This window comes from Agaricus bisporus, assembly GCF_000300575.1.
Source record: "Agaricus bisporus var. bisporus H97 unplaced genomic scaffold AGABI2scaffold_5, whole genome shotgun sequence".
Lineage (NCBI taxonomy): Eukaryota > Fungi > Basidiomycota > Agaricomycetes > Agaricales > Agaricaceae > Agaricus > Agaricus bisporus.
The window spans coordinates 2,142,772-2,159,550 of record NW_006267368.1 but is presented as its reverse complement, the minus strand read 5'-3'; the positions used below and the strand labels follow the sequence as shown (position 1 = coordinate 2,159,550).

Sequence of the window (16,779 nt, the reverse complement as noted above, 5' to 3'; positions counted from 1 at the left end):
TCCAGCATCATATAGACAGGTAAAAATACAGATGCTTGGAGGCGTTTTTAGAGGGCCTATCATATTCAAGATTGTCAACCAATGAGGTAGATTTGGAGAATACGAGCGACTTACCATGAGAGGGATGTCAGCTGAACTTGGGAGAATTTGACAGTCAGAGAAACCTTCACTGGAAACTGACGTAGCAGGGGAATAAATTCTCCAATCGGCATTCAAGCATGCCTCGAGGCCATATAGGTCAGCTGATTTGTCGTCAGAGACGAATCCGAAGTCGCTAAATGCATCCGGGTCGAGCGTGAACAGCTCGCTTAGCTCGAAGTCAAGGGCGGGACTACCTCGGATTGTGGGTTCACCGAGGGGAAAGGTGTCCAAAGTCTGCGCTACGGCTCCGTTTCCGTTTGGAAGAGGAAAGGTGAACTTGTAAGCCGTATGGAAAATAGGCGCGGCGAAGCTGTTATGCGGTTCCTGCGTGACTTTTTGGATAATTGTATATTGCGTCGGATCTAAGCGTGAAAAAATCAGCAGCTGCTTCATACCATGCCGACGCGAATGACCCACCCTGATTCCGGCATAGCTCATTCCAGAAAGCTGGGGCGAGTTTCGTACTGTACAGGAACTCACCCTCAGCTCCTTCCGAGTTAGGGTTGGCCGGTGTCATTTCAGTTACTTCGGAGTGGACGATGCCAGCTCGTGAATGAACTGTAAAATGACTTTTGGCAATGATCGAAGAGCGAGATGCCAATGTCACAGTAGGATCAATTTCATGGATGTGTCGGGGATACTGCGAGATGCGCGTAATGGTGTATCCAGGCTTAGAGGGAACAGGCGGTGCTTGCATTGGAGTGGGTCCATGTGATGCATCGTTCGGAAGAAGGTCGATATAGATGATACTACGGGGTTCATCATCGCGACCGAGGCCGCCAACGCCTCTGTATAGTAGACTTTGAAGAGTAGCGTGAGCCTCTGTGGGAGTAGGAGGTGCGGAAGCATCGCTGTTCGAATCCGTGTCGGATAGACTACCCGAGATGCTGAGGGGCGAGGGTCGCGGCGCTCGACCTTGGGGCCGGTAAGGGGTCAAAAGCTTGAGCACTAGTGACAGTTAGTTTATCGACGACATCGAAAAGACGAAGGCCAACTAACATTGCCTCCCTCCACACGTATCTCGCAATTGTTGAAGACGACTCCCAACTTGTTTTGCCGTTCTTCTTTTACCAGTCTTCTCGTAGATGTAATCGGAAATATATCTGTTCCTCATAGGAAACCGACCCAGTAATCGAGTTTCTCGAGAATCATCGGGTGTATATTGTTCTAGGCCTATGAAGAGTGAGGGGGACCGATAATTACGGCGAAGAATCCCCCATACCTTCGAGAAGCGCGGCCTCAAGCTCGGGGGGCCAGACGACTTCTCCCCCCTTCAAGGTCTTCCAGCTCTTGCGACCCTTGACGATGGAGTCAAAGACACCTTGAGTCTTTGAGTGGGGTATGGAAGGACAGGCGAAGCCTGATATTGAGGAGGAAGGGGACGACGGGGCGGAGGACGATGGCATGGCAGTAGTGGAAGACGAAGCGTAGGGTGTAGAGGAGGACTGCATCACCGGAGAAAAACGAAGCTCGAGATAAAAAAACGCTTGATTTTATATACAGCTGCCAGGCATCGGCGGGAAATGGGATTTCTGTGCGTCATCGCGATCCTTTTTCGGTCCATACAGTCGACAATGGCATTTTCAATCTCAAGATGCTAGCCCACAGGAGGTAAAGGCTGTGGAACGTAAGCCAGAATTGAACTTCAGGTTCGCCGGGCTGATCTCGACAATCTCCCGATATACATTAGTACGTACCGCACCGGGCATTGTGGAAAAACAGTAGCCGCCCCTACTTACCGATTAAACTGGACGTAGCCCTGGCGTCTTGGCCTATTCCCATCACTTTTTTGTGAACTTTTGACAAGGATCTGATGGGCCGTTTACCTCTTTTGCCTGCTTTTTCAAACAAATACTAATTTAGCAGATCGATGCAAGATCTATCGAGATGCGGCACAGCCACCCGGGAGTCAATGCATTGCGGGTTCCTTTTTTGGCAACAAAATGTGACTTTCCGAGTCTTGATCGTTTATTGTGACATATTGGATCGTCAGTAAGCTGCAGGTTGTTCGGTTCCAGTCCAAGGCCCACCTCGAGGCGAAACGTTCTTTGGGATGGCTGCAAAGCATAGATCCGCCCTGCTAGTCAAGAGATGTGGAAAGTAATTTCAGCGCTCACTGTTCGGTTCAATGATCATCGTTTTCAGCAACGTGTGAATCGTCCACGACAGAAGCATTGTGTCGGCCTAGAATAACCGGTGGAGATTTGTTGGAGTTTTGAGCCACTGTGAACATCGACCTATCTTCGATGTCATTTCCGCGAACAGTAAATGAATATACAAACGAGGTTTCAATGTTTCAATGTACGGCGAAACTCGAGTGCACAACTGAGCTCTATGCCATGCAAACACAACCCAATATTGCCGCCAGTTAGAGTTGCGCCTGCGACCAATTTATCTTTCCAAGGATCAAACTTTAGGGAAAACGTACTGGAATTCAATCAACATCCAGCCGTTTTTCAAACACCGACTCTCCCGGCTTTCTCTGGTGAGATCTGCCGGAAACGCATCTCAGGGTACCACACCGATGTGAATCCGAGATGCTTCGTCCTCTCTTGGTCCCCTCGAACAATTATTTCCCATGGCAATCTCTAATTAGGTGCGAATCAAATGCGCACTCCAGAAAATGCGATTTCCTCGGTAGCGCGCCGTTATGAATAGGTTGAGGAATCGTGGTGCAAGCCTTGACATGCTCGACTCCATGAGCAGCTTCTCACCAATAGTAAACAAGGGCCAGGTTGTGAGGTGTCCGGAAAAACATCAAGCTCCGAGTCTCAAAGAATAGCGAAGAATGGCTTCGAGGACAAGAACATGTTGATCCCTCGAATCCCATACCACACCTGCCTAACTAGTCCAAATTTGATCCGATCATCACACAAACCGGGCCGATAAGAGAAATCTTTCTCAGGTATGTTCAGAAGACTTGTCCTCCCAATTTCTAGGATCAAAAATAACTTGTTGACAGGGTCTACTGATCAGCAGCACTGCGACGGGTTCTTCACGGATTCCAACATTTACCGGTGCCACCAATGTAGATCAAAAAACAAGGACACAGCTTTCCGCGAAAATCAAAGCATCGATAGTTTGATCAACCTATTACTGTATGCTCGGTTCCCACCCTGATTGCTGTGACTTCCTACTCCAGTGGCACAATAATACATCACAGTAAAGAGAGGGAAATGTAAATCCGCGGTGAAGTTAAATTTGAATACGAAAACATTCATCGGAAAATCAGTTTTAAAAATATAAGGCCCTCGAGCCTTATTCCATATGGCCGTAGCTAGGCAACTGTATTATTGAAAAGCCTTGTATTTTGAAGACCATTTTCCCCGGGATGTTTGTGTTTGAAATTTACGATCACTGCGCCATGAGGTTAGAGGCAACCTGCGACTATACCTGACAATGGCCGGAGGGAAAGAAAAGCTTACTATTCAATGATCTATATCGATCGATTTTGAGCTAGGCGAGGTTCTTCCTCAGTCGTTTATAGCCATCGTCCAAATGGCAATAGACACTTTTCTTCATGATGAGATTGGGGATAGTAGCTTGCATACATACTCTCCTTCAGAAATGATCCGTCTCTATTCTTTCCGTACAAGAACGACGATACGTGCGCGATAACAACAACACGTTATATTATCCGTATAGTATTTCTAAAAAGATCTTCATATCTCCCCGGGTGTGATATCATTTCGCATCTCCTGTTCGGTTCCCAATTCCTTCTTTGCTCCAAGATAATAAGAGCATCATCAGGGTTCGAACATGAATGACCTCAGTGCGGCGGAAATTACCTGATGGTAACACAACCCTGGGTCATCCGGCTTCAAAGTCAACATCCTCCCGGAGAGTCATCTCAGGGACTCTCGAACACAGCTCACCGCCTCCCCGAGGTCATTATATGTCATGATTACATCACAAAGAAACCTTGCCACTTATCAAATTCGGCTCACACCATAACCGACTCACTATGAGACCTTCCTTCCACCGCCCCCTCATTGGTATAAGCGCTGCGTAGTTTCTAGATCATTATTTTTGGCATCTTCATCATGATCGTTGAACCCGTACTAAATACCACGCTGGTGTCAAAAAAAAACAATCCTTCCCCACCTTTCCCGAAACGCGTTGGTACTATGTTTTTTTAAAGTTCCAGATTACTATTTTCAGTACCATCAACACGATCGGTGAAATCGTGCTAAATACCACGAGTGGAGTCAAAAAACTGATCCTGCCTCCCCCCACCTTTCTCCGAATTTACGCTAACCCCTATCAGTAGTAGTAAAGATCATCCCCTTTCCCCAAAAATCCATATCATAATCGGCCTATATAAAACTTCTCATACTATCGTTGATATGAAATTAACACTATTAACACTACTAAGCCTTTTCCCAAGCTGGAACTACCCAGTGAGAAAGTTCATTTGCTTCTAATTGTATGGTGGTGGCTTTCGAAGAACCCGTAGCCGACATGTTCGAGGAACTGCGTCGATAAGTAGGATTTGATTTTTGATCGAACTTAAGAGTATGTACAACATCCGACAATTAACATCAGATCAATTACCCAATTCAATGACCGGGTACCTCACATTCCTATATGCCTATGTACGAAATTAAACCCAGATCAGATGTTCACAGCTTAAAGCAACCTACCGGCTATGTCTTATTCCTGTACCGTTCCTGTACCCTCGACTCGGATGTACGAAACTGTCATGTCCACTGGCCAAGGATATACATACGTACAATCTAGGACCCGGATGAGTACCGTTCCCGAGATCTCACCAAGTGCAGGACTGTCCAATGTCAGAGCTCAAATTACCAAACATCAACCTGAAACTTTGATTTCAACTCGTAAGGGTCGACTTGCTGCGCAGGCAAAGTAATCGCAAACACAGTAAAGCTAACAAAAACCAATATAATAAAAAAAACAACTCGAAAACGAAAACAGAGAATAAAACAACGCATCAACAATAACAATTCAAAAAAGCTATCCGTTGGAAATCATATACACACAACAAAAAGTTCATTTCAAAACAATAAAAGTCCAGTAGTAAGGAATGTAACGATCGATGGTAGTTGGAATGTCCATGTGATGTGTCACGAATTAAGGGATACTAAAAATTACGAACATAAAGGGGGAACTGCAATGTCTTCTGCATCCCATGCATCAGGATATTGACATCCCGAGATCGCAGTAGGTGCCAAGGCCGTATCCTGAGCATTAAACCAGCCACTACCAAAATCAACACTCTTCGTAGCTGCAGTCGCAGTCATAGTCGGAGGAGGTAACGAAACAATCGCAGCAGTAGAAGTATACGATGGTAACTCCGTCACAACAGCATCAGCTCCAACAATTGTAGGAGGAGGCCAGGGGAATTGAGTGGTCGAAGCTGCAGGGATGTCGCCTGCGCCAGCACCTCCAAGTTGCCAAGATTGGAAGACACCGTCAAAGTCCGTTCCATCAACACCCAAAGCAGCACAAGTGCCAAGAGCGGTTCTCGGGTCTTTGGGAATCCATCCTCCCTCGAGACCCAAGGAATAGGACCACAGCGGGGATTCAACGTGGCCAGCGGTAGAGTTTCCAATCTAGGCACAACGTCAGAAGACATGATAGGGATCAACAACTTCAACAAACCTTCCAAGTCCAGAAGAACCAATCGCCAAGCGCGTCCATGCTGGCTTTTGTAAATTGCATCAACCCCGCTTTAGTGCTTTCATCCCAAAGCGATGCATCCTCCCAATCAGCACAATCACCGCCATACGAGTGGCGGTTGCCAATACCATTGAGGAATAAACCGCAGTCATTGAAGCCGTTGCTGAACTCTCCTGCGTAGGAGACACCAAATCCGGTTCGACTATTGTTGTGATCAGTGATACGGCACGCATAAGGGCGTTGCTGTTAAAGGGAAGTACCTGGTATTCATTTGTTGAGCCCAGCTGTTACATGCTTGAGTAGGCCATTTGCCTCCTGCGTTGACTCCAGTACCAGTGGCGATGGGCTCCGTAGCAGGTTGACCACTGAATGCAAAATAAGGATGGGTGTCCAGAGCGATTCTGTCCGATCCCTCCAGGAAACCACTCCAAGAGCTGATACCCCTGAAACCATCATGAATGCTCATGTACGGGCCATTCCCTGCACCTTTCCCGGTGATGCCCCTCATCATATCATGTACTTCGAGATAACTGCAGACGATTGTCAGAAACTCAGTTAGGATATAGTTGATCCCGCCTTACAAACTGGTCAGGACGTCGGCGCCGATTGTGTTGGCTAGGGCTTCGTTTACGACTCCGAACATGACAACAACATCCTTGTATGCAGGTTGGGAGATAAATTCCGTAATGACTCGCATGTACTCCATGGCGCGCTGAGCATTAGCGTATCCCATGACGCCATGCAAGAAATTTATTGACCCTCCCTTGCCCGAATGGTTGTAGCCTTGAGTCGACGTAAATAATTGACGTTGAAGGCTGATCAAGGGAGGATACATACCGTTCTGCGAACCAGGAATGGTGTGAAGATCCAAATTGACCCTTAAACCATACTTACGCGCCCACTGGAAAGCCTTCAGGGCATACCTGGAGAGGAAATTGGATCATGCCGTCAAGGATAGTAACGATACACCCACGTCCAAGCCACCTTCTCCAAGAAAGGTTCACCGTCCCATTTCTCAACAGCCCAGAAAGGAATAGGAAGCCGGATCCAATTAAGCCCCGCTCCCGCAATGGCAGCAAAATCTTGCTCTGTCTGAAGGCAAAACGTTAGATTTTCTTCTGCCGGACGCGATCGATACCTACAATGAATGTCTTGTAATGATCCTCCAATTGATTTAGACCTCCGCTCGCTGTGTCTGCGGCCATGGCAGTAGAGAGGCTCCATTCGTCAGAGGCACCATCATACTTTTGATACAGCGCTGGTGAAATGAAGGGTTCAAGCACTAGCCATCCACCGAGATTGACACTGTGTAAACATCTATCAGGACTAGGCTTGCGGTCTAGAAGATAGCTGCTTACCCATAGATGCGGTTCTTGCCATAATCCCAACTCTGGTTGAGTGGTGGCGTCCAGGAATTAGGCTGAGCGTTATTATTAAGAGGATCGTTAGGATCAGCAACCCCTATAAGGAATCAATGTTAGCATTGTTATGTGGATGCTGAGGCTGTTTAGACCGATAAAGTGCGATGCGCTCGGATGAGCTAAAAATAAGTTGGATGTAAAATGCAGAAAAGGAAATAGTGGACCACGCTCATCAATTGTCGGACAAAATACTCACAGAAACCGCCAAATTTATTCTGATAGGTAAACTTGGTACCATCTTCTGTTGTGACCGTTGAGCCGTCTCCGCCTGTGATGGCAACGCGGGGTACGGTGGAGGGAGTGGGTTGGGCGGAATTATGGCCATCATTAGATGGAGCGGAAGCAGCAGCAGATTGATGGTTATTGGGTTTGATCACAGTAAAGTATACAGGAAGAACCACGGCGAGAACGACGACAATGAGAAGTATGACGCCAGCAATCACCCATTTTACCAACGACCGCTTCCTGGCCTTAACGTTAGTAGCCGCCGCATCGAAAGGTGCTTCTTTGTCCAATAGTGGCAAAGAGGTGGTAGGCAAAGTGAGCTTGGACCCGCGTGCAGAAGCGTCACTAGTTGAGAGCATAGATGCTCGTATCGGATCATTTCCCTTCATGAAAGGAGCGTTAATCGCCTCAGGCAGCGCGTCGGACGAGGGGGAAGGAGAACGTGCCGCCATGGCGAAGGGAGGAGAAGGAGGGCAAGGGTGAAGGACAAACGACGACGCTGAGAAATATTCGACTTGGCCTTCACCGCAGACGACTTAGGCCCGGCCCACTTTCGCCGGAGTTGCTGACTAATCATCCCGCTGCACTACCGCCCCGCCCTCTTCATCGAGCGCGGCCGCTCCAGCACGGAGAGCTGAGCTCGGTATCACTTGGGATGTAAATAGGTGGTGTCTAATGACGAGAAACCGGGGCGGTTCTCGGGGAGAAATGCATATCGAGATATGCGCCAAGCATATCAACACATGGTAAACGCGCAACTGACATGATGGCCGGAGCGGCCAAGCACTGCATCACGATCAATACAAAGGGACTCACAATATTCAAAGTCAGCAAACTAGTGATCATCCCTCTCTCCATCCTATTCACAAATCCGGTCGTTGCGAGCCTCATGGATTTGAGGTGTTCGACTAGTGTTTTATTCCACGCGTTTGACATTGACACTGACTGACATGGCATCCTGAGATATAATAGTTAAAGTTTTATCATTTGCCTCCCACCATCGCCGAAAAGTTGTATCCTGGGTATATGTAGATTTTTGTTCTTCTATTTTTGGATGAATTAATGTATTAACTTCAGCCTCTTTCAATCCCCAAATCATTTTCTGAAAATTTTCTTGATGTGTCGACGACATCATAGAAAGATCATCGGCAACAAGGTCTTGAAAATACTCGGCCTTAGAGACCTTGTTATAGAACTAATTTCACCACAAATCCCAAACTATTTCGTTGCTGACGATAGGTTAGCGGGTAGACCATGCCACTCATGGAAGTTCCAAAGAACAAAACTACCAATGACAAACAATAGTGCTGATACTTGCTATCGTCGGTCACTGCACCCGATCCGACGAGGCCCGACTGGCGCCACACGGTAGAAAACCTTGCTTATATCCGCTCCGCGGCCTCATCCAGGCGCCAATGTACAATGTTAGAATTGTATTACAACTTCGCATCTCAATCCTTGTCTTCTAGTCTGCCCCAATTTCGCTTCATCTCTCGTCTAAACGACCGGATCTGCGCACTATCCTCCCATAGAAAACCTCACCGCTCGACTAATATTGTCGACCAGTTTAGCCCTAGTTGCCAGGACGTCCAATGATTAGAGAGAATAGAACTGGTCGTTCTTATGTTTTTTCTGCGAAAAAGTTGCAACTTCCGGGAATTGAAAACAAAGATCTCTGGCAGAAGAACCATTTGTTTTTCCGACGAATATCACGTCTACTAAAAACAATTCTAACAAAGGGTAAACCCAAAAAGCGTAATGCCCGCTATAATCTTGCGAACCTTCTGTACCAATAGAGGCATCCCTCGGTCAGGATTGACAGCACCACATTAATTGTCGATAAAGATATTCGAGCGAGATCATCACGGAGTATCGTCCGCTGGCTTTTTCGCTTCCCCCGACTCGATCTCATCACCACTATCCTGAATCTGATCACAGTGATCAGACCAAGCAGTAAAGTTCTGAGCGACGGACGTTTCAGTTTAGGGGCCATCAAAATAATGTCCGCTTTGTATTCAAGGACAATGCCGATATCAAACTTTATTTTCCTCCTCACCCAACTCTGCTCAACTCACACGTAACGTGATTGGACTTTAGTGGGGGACCCTTGATATTGACCCTGACTTTAATGCTTTTCGCTAGTTCGGTTTAATGCATCTGCGAGTGGATTCACGGCTGATTGATCAATTGATTAGACGGAAAAAGATCCCTAGAAAAATATGAAATTTCCGGAATCATGGTGTTTTGGAAATATGTTGGTAGACCCGTTTTTCATCCTGAAGCCTCATGATAAGCGTTAGAATGTGGGTCACCAACCCCAGATGTTTTAGTGCGCCCTCACAGGCAGGCTTTGCAGCATGCTGATATCTCCAATAGTTTTTACGAGTATTTTGAACGCGTCATCACGTACCCGAATTACGCTTGTCGACTCATGTTGAGTGTATTTCAGTCAATCAACTGTACAATCACCTGGAAGAGAAGCCAGTGTCATTTATATTATAACCTAAAAATTGTGGTATTGTGTCCGAATTTACGGTAGCATTGAACAGATGCAAAACTAAAATAAAACACAAAGAGATGAGATGAATCTTTCACAGCTTCAACAAGCAACCGCGACTAACAACCGGGCATCGTGTAATTATACAAGAGAACCGCTTAGGGTACACACACGAAGACAAACCCTATCTATGTCAAAAAATTGTAACGTTATAATAGGGCGTGGAAGAGCCCGTCTTAATCGTTACGCGTTACCCCGGAAGCAGTGAATAGGGAGGTTTCCAGTCACCCTGAATTGTCAACATATTTGTCAATTACTGCTGAGACTCCGCGGCCATTATGTATGTTTATTCATAATCATACCGAGGCGGAGACTTCACATCCATATTTTCAGAGACAGATCCATGTTAGAGAACTTCACATTCACTGAAAGGTTCAGCGAATGACCATCTCTCATGATTTTACTTGAGTGGCTGTGGATGAAGGGTTGATCACAATCGACAGTTGTCAATTGTTGGCAGGATTCAATCTACGGGCAGTTTTTTTTGTCTCTCGGTCTTTCGACCGAGCTGTACGGCATGACTTTCTCGACTGTCTCTCGGAGTGACTTTGACTTCAACCTTGTGCAAAGAACTGTAGGTCGTGAAACCTAGTAACGGTCACCAGAGTATGTTCTTGAAAAGAAAACAACTGTCAAGGTGCCCATAACATCTGTTCCCATTGGTTCCTATGACCGCAAACGACTCGTAGGAGCTTAAAAACATTCAACTCGGTCAACTACATTTTTTTCTGAATCAGGATTTATTACGCGGTGCCCGAGCGCAGTCCGCGGCGCACTAAGACAAATGTACGAATAAAAATGCTACTAAATAGAACGATTTTGGACGTGCGGATGATGTGTCGGGGAGCACACCGATGTGACATTCAATCCTAAGACCAGAGAGATCTCCAACGCGATGTACGGTCAACTACTTTGTAATAACTTTCATTGTACTCCCTGCCATACGGCACTGACTCGGTGCAGGCGCCGCTCTTCGACCCGAACCTGAACGTGCAGTCCTGCCACACGTCGGAGGTACGGTACGGTAATAACCATACTCTTTGCGATTTGCGAAGCTTCAAACCGATCCAAGTTTGAAGTAACCGGTAATACTTAATAGTACGACCGGTTCAACTCCACACGTGTTCGCGTCCCCAAGCGTTTCAAGGATCTGCCTCGTTTTCTATTGATTACAGGCACCGGCAACTGAATAGCCAGCACCTCTTACACCTTTACTACACTTTGTTACAAAATCGGAAGACAACGCGCCACTCAGTTAGTGAGTCCGGGAAGGTCGTTATTAGAAAAAGTTCAAAGTGCCGGAAACCTGTGCTCACCTATCAACGGGAACAAGACCTTCAATTATTCATGGAATGACCGTACTCACCAAAATTAGAGTTACCAAAATGGGACTTCATCTCCCGCCTCTCTCTCACACACAATGCCATAGACCATAGAATATCTCAAACCATGCCCAGGCCTTCGGACTTTTTCCATCCTTACCGAACTACACCGTCGGGCACGAAAGTATAGGCTATACGATCCAAATTTAGAACTTGGATCGTGAACATTGAGGGAAATAGATAAGTTTCATTATTGGAACAATTAAACAAGATGCCTTCTAAACCTCAAGTTTTAGCTTCTTGTTCTAGTAGGATTTTCTAAAGAGGTGCCGCTGCCGAACTCCGCAGTACTAACGCAAGGTTGTAGATTATCTAGCGTTCAAAGATAGGGAAGGAGCCGAAGAGGTTGTTCTATGTACCATGAAGTAACGACCCTAGTTTCCACATAATGTACGGTCTATTTTCACTCTTACCGGTATTTAATGAGATTAAGACTTATAGAGCTAGTGAATATATACATTAATTAGGAGAGTATACTAATTGTTCTTCGTCAACGTTATTGAACGTGTTTGTGTGGGATAAGGAGGGAAGTTTCCGATGCCCCACATCTTTAGTAACCACTATCGACCACTGGATTTCTCGAAAAACGTCGGCTCTACGGGGCTATCTTCTGATCAATCGGTTCCAAGGGACAGAGCGTGGATAACTCATCGCGCGATCTACTCGACCGCCTCGTTGGACCCCGGATGTTTATCATGAGTATTAAAATGAACACATTTTTTGCCATCCAAAAGAATCATACTAGGAGAAGCGACTGATCTTGTCTCCTACACCTGCCTTCTTGCCTCAGTATTCTCGGAATGTTTATGGCTAATGTCTCCCGAAGTATTGACGGTTTTCTAATCGGAACCATGTTTTTTGATAGCCCAAGTTGTATTGGCAACTTGTTTTCTCAGAAATGCCTCATTGTCTTCCTCGGAACCTTTAATTCTTCTTCAACATCTCTTATGAGCCAATCTCGGAAGTACGCTGAATGAAGTGCACGGCCAACTGAGGCATGGATCATCAATCTGAAGAACCACTACTTATCTGATGATTATTTCGCTTCATCACTATCGATATCTTTGGCGGCACCTGTCATCGGCATAGATCGATATGTTTCGATATTTGAAACAGCGATTTTCTTGCAAGAATGCGTGTTTTCAGTCCGAATCAGCCTCTGTCAAGACTGGTGATGGATCATGCCATGACCAGCGGTATCGCGGAGTTGGCCGTAACTTCACGTGCGCACGTGGTTCTAAAGTTGGTGGCGGTGATCACTGAAGCTTGAAGTGATGGAGTAGAGCCATGGAGAAGGTCGAGTATGTACATATACATATACATGTATGTCTTAATTAATAGAAGAGAAGCCCAGTAGTAGGGGGCATGGAGTCCTAACCATATGACTACTCTCATTGAACCACATTTACTCATGTCGGTCCACATATATATCAATCTTCTCAGAAGCACTTACTTCGAAACCAACCTCCAACTATCCGATCAAGTTTTCTTCTTTGGATTGCACCCGCGTACCGGCGCCTGAGACGATCTTGCCAGTTTATCAAAATCATCCAAAGTGACTTCATTTCTTTATATTTGTGCAAACCTTCTTCTTCTTCTTCTTACTTACTTGATTACTGTACTAGACCCCGCAATTTGGCTATGCGAACCAAATTGTCTAAATGAACTTCGTCATCTACAAATTCGTATATATACCAATAACAAAGAAGGTTGACGTTTGTATATTGGGTACCGTAATCGTTGGCAGCGGCAGCGCCGCGCTATTAACGATTTAATCACAAAAGCTACTACCTAGCCAAAAGCGAGCTATACCCCGGGGGAGTATATCAACACCTCACAAACTGAAGTCTACATACAGCAAATTGTTGCCATAGGCTTAATCTATAGATCATTAAATGGAGCCTATCGAATCTCTCAAAAATACACTCAAACGTCCTTGAAGGAGCCCGGTCTAATCGTCCTCCATCGAAAAGAAAAAGAGAGCCACTTTGACATCGGACGGCCAAGAGAGAGAGATTGAACTCCAGCAAAGGAAAAAGGGTAATTTATGATGAACTTGGACCCGAGAAAAATGATTGATCTGATGTTTAGAAAAAGATGCGTGGAGATTGGATTGAAAAAAGAAGGAATCTTGTTTCATTGGAGAGAAGGAGGCGAGAAGGAGGCTCTATTAGTACGGCCACAACGGACGAAGCAGTCGGTGTATATCTTCAAACGATACACAAGAAACCCTACCATATGCATTCCACACTGCGAATCACAGCCACTCGGTGCCCTATGTTCCCGGATCCTGTAAAGTCTTTTCTAAATTTGATCCGACGGACAACTGGTTTTTGTGTGAAGCCAAGAAGGAATCTCAGCGTCTCCTCACACGCTACGCTGAAACGAGAACATAGGATCTCGGACTTTGACGAATACAGCTACATCTTCACGAAGATTCTTCAAGTAGAAAACAGGCTGACGGGGATCGGAAATTTAATGAAATTAACCAGAGTTAAGACTATGACAGCAAACAACGGGCAGTTGCAAGGAGTATAATGTATGCAAACTCAGAGTAGCATTGAAAAAAGTAAATGACCTAACAAAAGCTCAAAGATGAAGATAGGAAAACGTACAACAGATATATACATCTGAGAACGGACCTTCAGAATCAGCGTATTGCCGGTAAGCAGGGAATGACAGCGTACCTTGAGCAAAACTAATTAGTATTCCACGGCATCATCATCATCGGCTTGCATGGCAGCGGATTCCTCCTTTTTGGCTGGCGAGGAATTGGAGTCTTCCTCTTTTGAGGTGGGCGGCTCGTCAATGTCCATATTGGCATCAGGTGCCGCTGAAGGCGGGACTGAAGAGGGTCTTTCTTCGGCAGGAAGCGTCGGTTTGGCGTCGGTTTCTGTCTCTTGATCCTGTGCTTCGACACGTTCAGACTTGAGTTTAGCCTCGTCTTCCGTAGCCTGATTGCGCAGTTGATTGATTTCTTCAATACCAGATGTGCGTTCTTCTTTGAAAAGCTCCCATTCACGCTCAACTGCTTCAGCGACCTAGAGAGACATCAGAGTGTGCAAACGAGGATATAAAAATCCTTTACCTCTTCCTTTCGTTTGGCTAAGAAAGCTTCCTGCGCCGATGTCAGTTTTGCTGGGAGGTAGTACAAAGGTGGGGGATGTGATCTAGGTGGAGGGGCAAGAGGATTCGTGGATGATGGCCTTGAGTCATCATCGACAATAGTATCGGACGTTAGGAGGAATCTGGCAAGCAGAGGGTACCGTGTACGCCGGAGCTTGTGCTAAAAGACTTCAATGAGCCTCGACAGGACAGACAAAGAGAGAGATAGTCGTACTATCGAATCTTTACATTGCAGGTCCTCTTCCTTTCGGTTTGCGGTATTCTTGCTCTTTTTCGCCTCTTCTGCGCGTCTAACAGAGTCAGTTTCTTTGCGTAACTTGCTTTGGAGTCTTTGCTCAATCAGTTGTCGTTTTTTTGCCTGCCAGACAAGCGGTATGTTAGGAGCGAAGAGTACCACGATGAATGGACGCACGGCTTCACTAGCATTGCGCTCCTTGTCCTCAATCTTGGCTTTGTTCAACGTGCCCAACACGAGTCCAAACATGGATTTTCCGCGTTTTCGTTCTCGACCACCATCGAGGGCTGATAGGTCCAGTCGAGGCCTCTTCCTGGTTTCTGGTGCAGGCTTCGGAGCATCGACGACTGCTGCGGCAGCGTTGCCCTCTGGTTGACTGCGGTGTCTGTGAGCAAAATGTCGGCAAAAGTCGAGAATACGCACTCTTCAGACGACATGGGGAGTGAATTGGCTGGCTGTGATGCAAGTCAGTGACAAGGAGCGTGGGAACCACAGCTCAGCCTCTGACCGCTGCTGCATCGATGCCTCCACCGTCGGCGACAGCGAGGAAACCACAACCAACCAAGGCCAAGGGAAAGCGCAGCACCCGGAAAGCCACCCCAAAGAAACCCGTGTCCGAGGCGGAAAACGTCAGACGACTGTTCTCGTCTCTCGCCTCACAGATCGATGGTGCCCACTTTGCAAACGCTATCAAGACCTGCGACAAGAGTCCGTGTTCAATATACTACTACGCCGTTCTCTTGGAGCGCTCATCTTGACTGCGTAGTTCTCAGGATTCATCCCGATGACGTAGATGCCTTGAGCACGAAGCTTTTCCTACTACTGCAGATTGACCAATACCAATCAGCACTCGCTGTCATCGATGGAAGCAAAGACAAGTCTAAACTTGCCTTTGAGAATGCATATGCTTTATACCGTTCGCATGAAGATGTCGGCGCACACGAGGCAACAAAATCTCTCAAAGAGAAAAATCCCGAAGACCGAGGTCTGGCCCATCTCGAAGCCCAACTGGTGCGTCTGTGCTGTCGATCTATAACCACATGCGAGTGACCAACACCTTTAGTATTATCGTGATGGCATGTACCAGGAAGCCCACGACCTATACACTGAATTACTGGACAGCACCGACCCTGTAAGGCGTCTAAAGTACCTCACCATTGTCTCATGTTTTTTTTAACTGCCGTTAGGCCACGGAAGAACATTCTGATATCCTAACAAACCTTCAAGCGGCTCAGAAGCACCTCGATTTCATCAATAGCGAATATCTCCATGCTATTGACACTCTGCCCCCTTCTATCACAAATACACTTGAAGCTGCAGCACCGCCTATGCCCCCGTCTTCCTTCATCGCAGTGGCTCCTTCAGCCCAACAGCCGTCGCTATCGACATCCCTAGATAAACCAAAGAAAGTGCGGATGTCGCGTGTGCCACCCGGCGTTACTCCAGGCATCACACCACCGCCAGACCCTGAACGGTGGTTGAAGAAGAGTGAACGTTCAACGTACAATCAGGGACGAAGAAGGCGTGGTGGCGGTGGTGCAACTCAAGGGAGTGCTACATTTGATGCTTCTCCGTCGGTTAGTGCCTCCGGAGCCAAAAGTGGTGGAGGCAAAGGAAAGCGGAAGAAATAGCATTTAGTCCTCGAGGCGAGTAGCAAAATTCTTGAAGCTTTGACAACCTGAACGTAATATTACCACAGGTTCTGCTTAAATACCGGATGAAATGTATTGATTGCGCTTGTATTCTCGTGAAGAACAATTTCTGATTCCTCGTGCCCACCTGCATGCCACTTGAAACTTGACGTCAGAACCGAAAGATCAAAATCTTATTATATTTTCCTCATTTTCTAGTCGTTCTTGTCTCTTGGGGTCGGCTTGAAGGATGAAAAGTTAAGTCGAGGCGTGTTTTGACTGTTATAATCCCCTACCCCCTTAGCTATAACCGGAAAAACCTCACACGGCATCATCTTAATTTCAACTAGCGCACGTTTCGGTTCAAGTAATGGTCCCTGGAGGTGCGCCTGGCTCATCTTCACTGTATACTGCTACC

At 46.5% G+C, this 16,779-nt stretch overlaps 4 protein-coding genes across 4 annotated transcripts; 1 reads left to right on the top strand and 3 right to left on the bottom strand.

The window, feature by feature from the left end:
- Window positions 1-24: 24 nt before the first annotated feature.
- Window positions 25-1,595, bottom strand: AGABI2DRAFT_222207 (hypothetical protein). Its single transcript, XM_006461366.1, has 5 exons — window positions 1,364-1,595; window positions 1,141-1,314; window positions 559-1,089; window positions 115-503; window positions 25-56 (listed from the first exon to the last, which is right to left on the bottom strand). Exons 1-5 carry the CDS (start codon window positions 1,590-1,592, stop codon window positions 48-50), a joined length of 1,332 nt encoding a protein of 443 aa, XP_006461429.1. The 5' UTR covers window positions 1,593-1,595; the 3' UTR covers window positions 25-47.
- A 3,553-nt stretch (window positions 1,596-5,148) lies between these two features.
- AGABI2DRAFT_205212 (hypothetical protein) lies at window positions 5,149-7,789 on the bottom strand (the record flags this gene model as incomplete). The annotated part of the gene is made up of 9 exons (XM_006461365.1): window positions 5,149-5,717; window positions 5,767-5,986; window positions 6,045-6,314; window positions 6,366-6,567; window positions 6,622-6,707; window positions 6,758-6,876; window positions 6,927-7,089; window positions 7,143-7,245; window positions 7,402-7,789. 9 exons carry the CDS (start codon window positions 7,787-7,789, stop codon window positions 5,253-5,255), a joined length of 2,016 nt encoding a protein of 671 aa, XP_006461428.1. The 3' UTR covers window positions 5,149-5,252.
- Window positions 7,790-13,704: 5,915 nt separating this feature from the next.
- AGABI2DRAFT_192929 (hypothetical protein) lies at window positions 13,705-15,412 on the bottom strand. The gene is made up of 7 exons (XM_006461364.1): window positions 15,239-15,412; window positions 15,154-15,185; window positions 14,908-15,106; window positions 14,710-14,853; window positions 14,458-14,655; window positions 14,057-14,410; window positions 13,705-13,999 (listed from the first exon to the last, which is right to left on the bottom strand). Exons 2-6 carry the CDS (start codon window positions 15,165-15,167, stop codon window positions 14,072-14,074), a joined length of 894 nt encoding a protein of 297 aa, XP_006461427.1. The 5' UTR covers window positions 15,168-15,185; window positions 15,239-15,412; the 3' UTR covers window positions 13,705-13,999; window positions 14,057-14,071.
- A 396-nt stretch (window positions 15,413-15,808) lies between these two features.
- On the top strand, window positions 15,809-16,640 carry AGABI2DRAFT_143319 (hypothetical protein; the record flags this gene model as incomplete). The annotated part of the gene is made up of 3 exons (XM_006461363.1): window positions 15,809-15,862; window positions 15,918-16,307; window positions 16,581-16,640. 3 exons carry the CDS (start codon window positions 15,809-15,811, stop codon window positions 16,638-16,640), a joined length of 504 nt encoding a protein of 167 aa, XP_006461426.1.
- Window positions 16,641-16,779: the final 139 nt, after the last annotated feature.

Excerpts from the sequence above, each read along its gene's own strand:
- AGABI2DRAFT_192929 (XM_006461364.1), bottom strand. Across the intron at positions 14,656-14,709 it reads TGCAATGTAAAGATTCGATA|CACAAGCTCCGGCGTACACG; the intron begins GTACGACTATCT and ends GAAGTCTTTTAG. Across the intron at positions 14,411-14,457 it reads TAGCCAAACGAAAGGAAGAG|GTCGCTGAAGCAGTTGAGCG; the intron begins GTAAAGGATTTT and ends ATGTCTCTCTAG.
- AGABI2DRAFT_222207 (XM_006461366.1), bottom strand. The coding sequence starts at position 1,592 with ATGCAGTCCTCCTCTACACCCTACGCTTCGTCTTCCACTACTGCCATG. Across the intron at positions 1,315-1,363 it reads TGAGGCCGCGCTTCTCGAAG|GCCTAGAACAATATACACCC; the intron begins GTATGGGGGATT and ends CACTCTTCATAG. Across the intron at positions 1,090-1,140 it reads TACGTGTGGAGGGAGGCAAT|TGCTCAAGCTTTTGACCCCT; the intron begins GTTAGTTGGCCT and ends AACTGTCACTAG.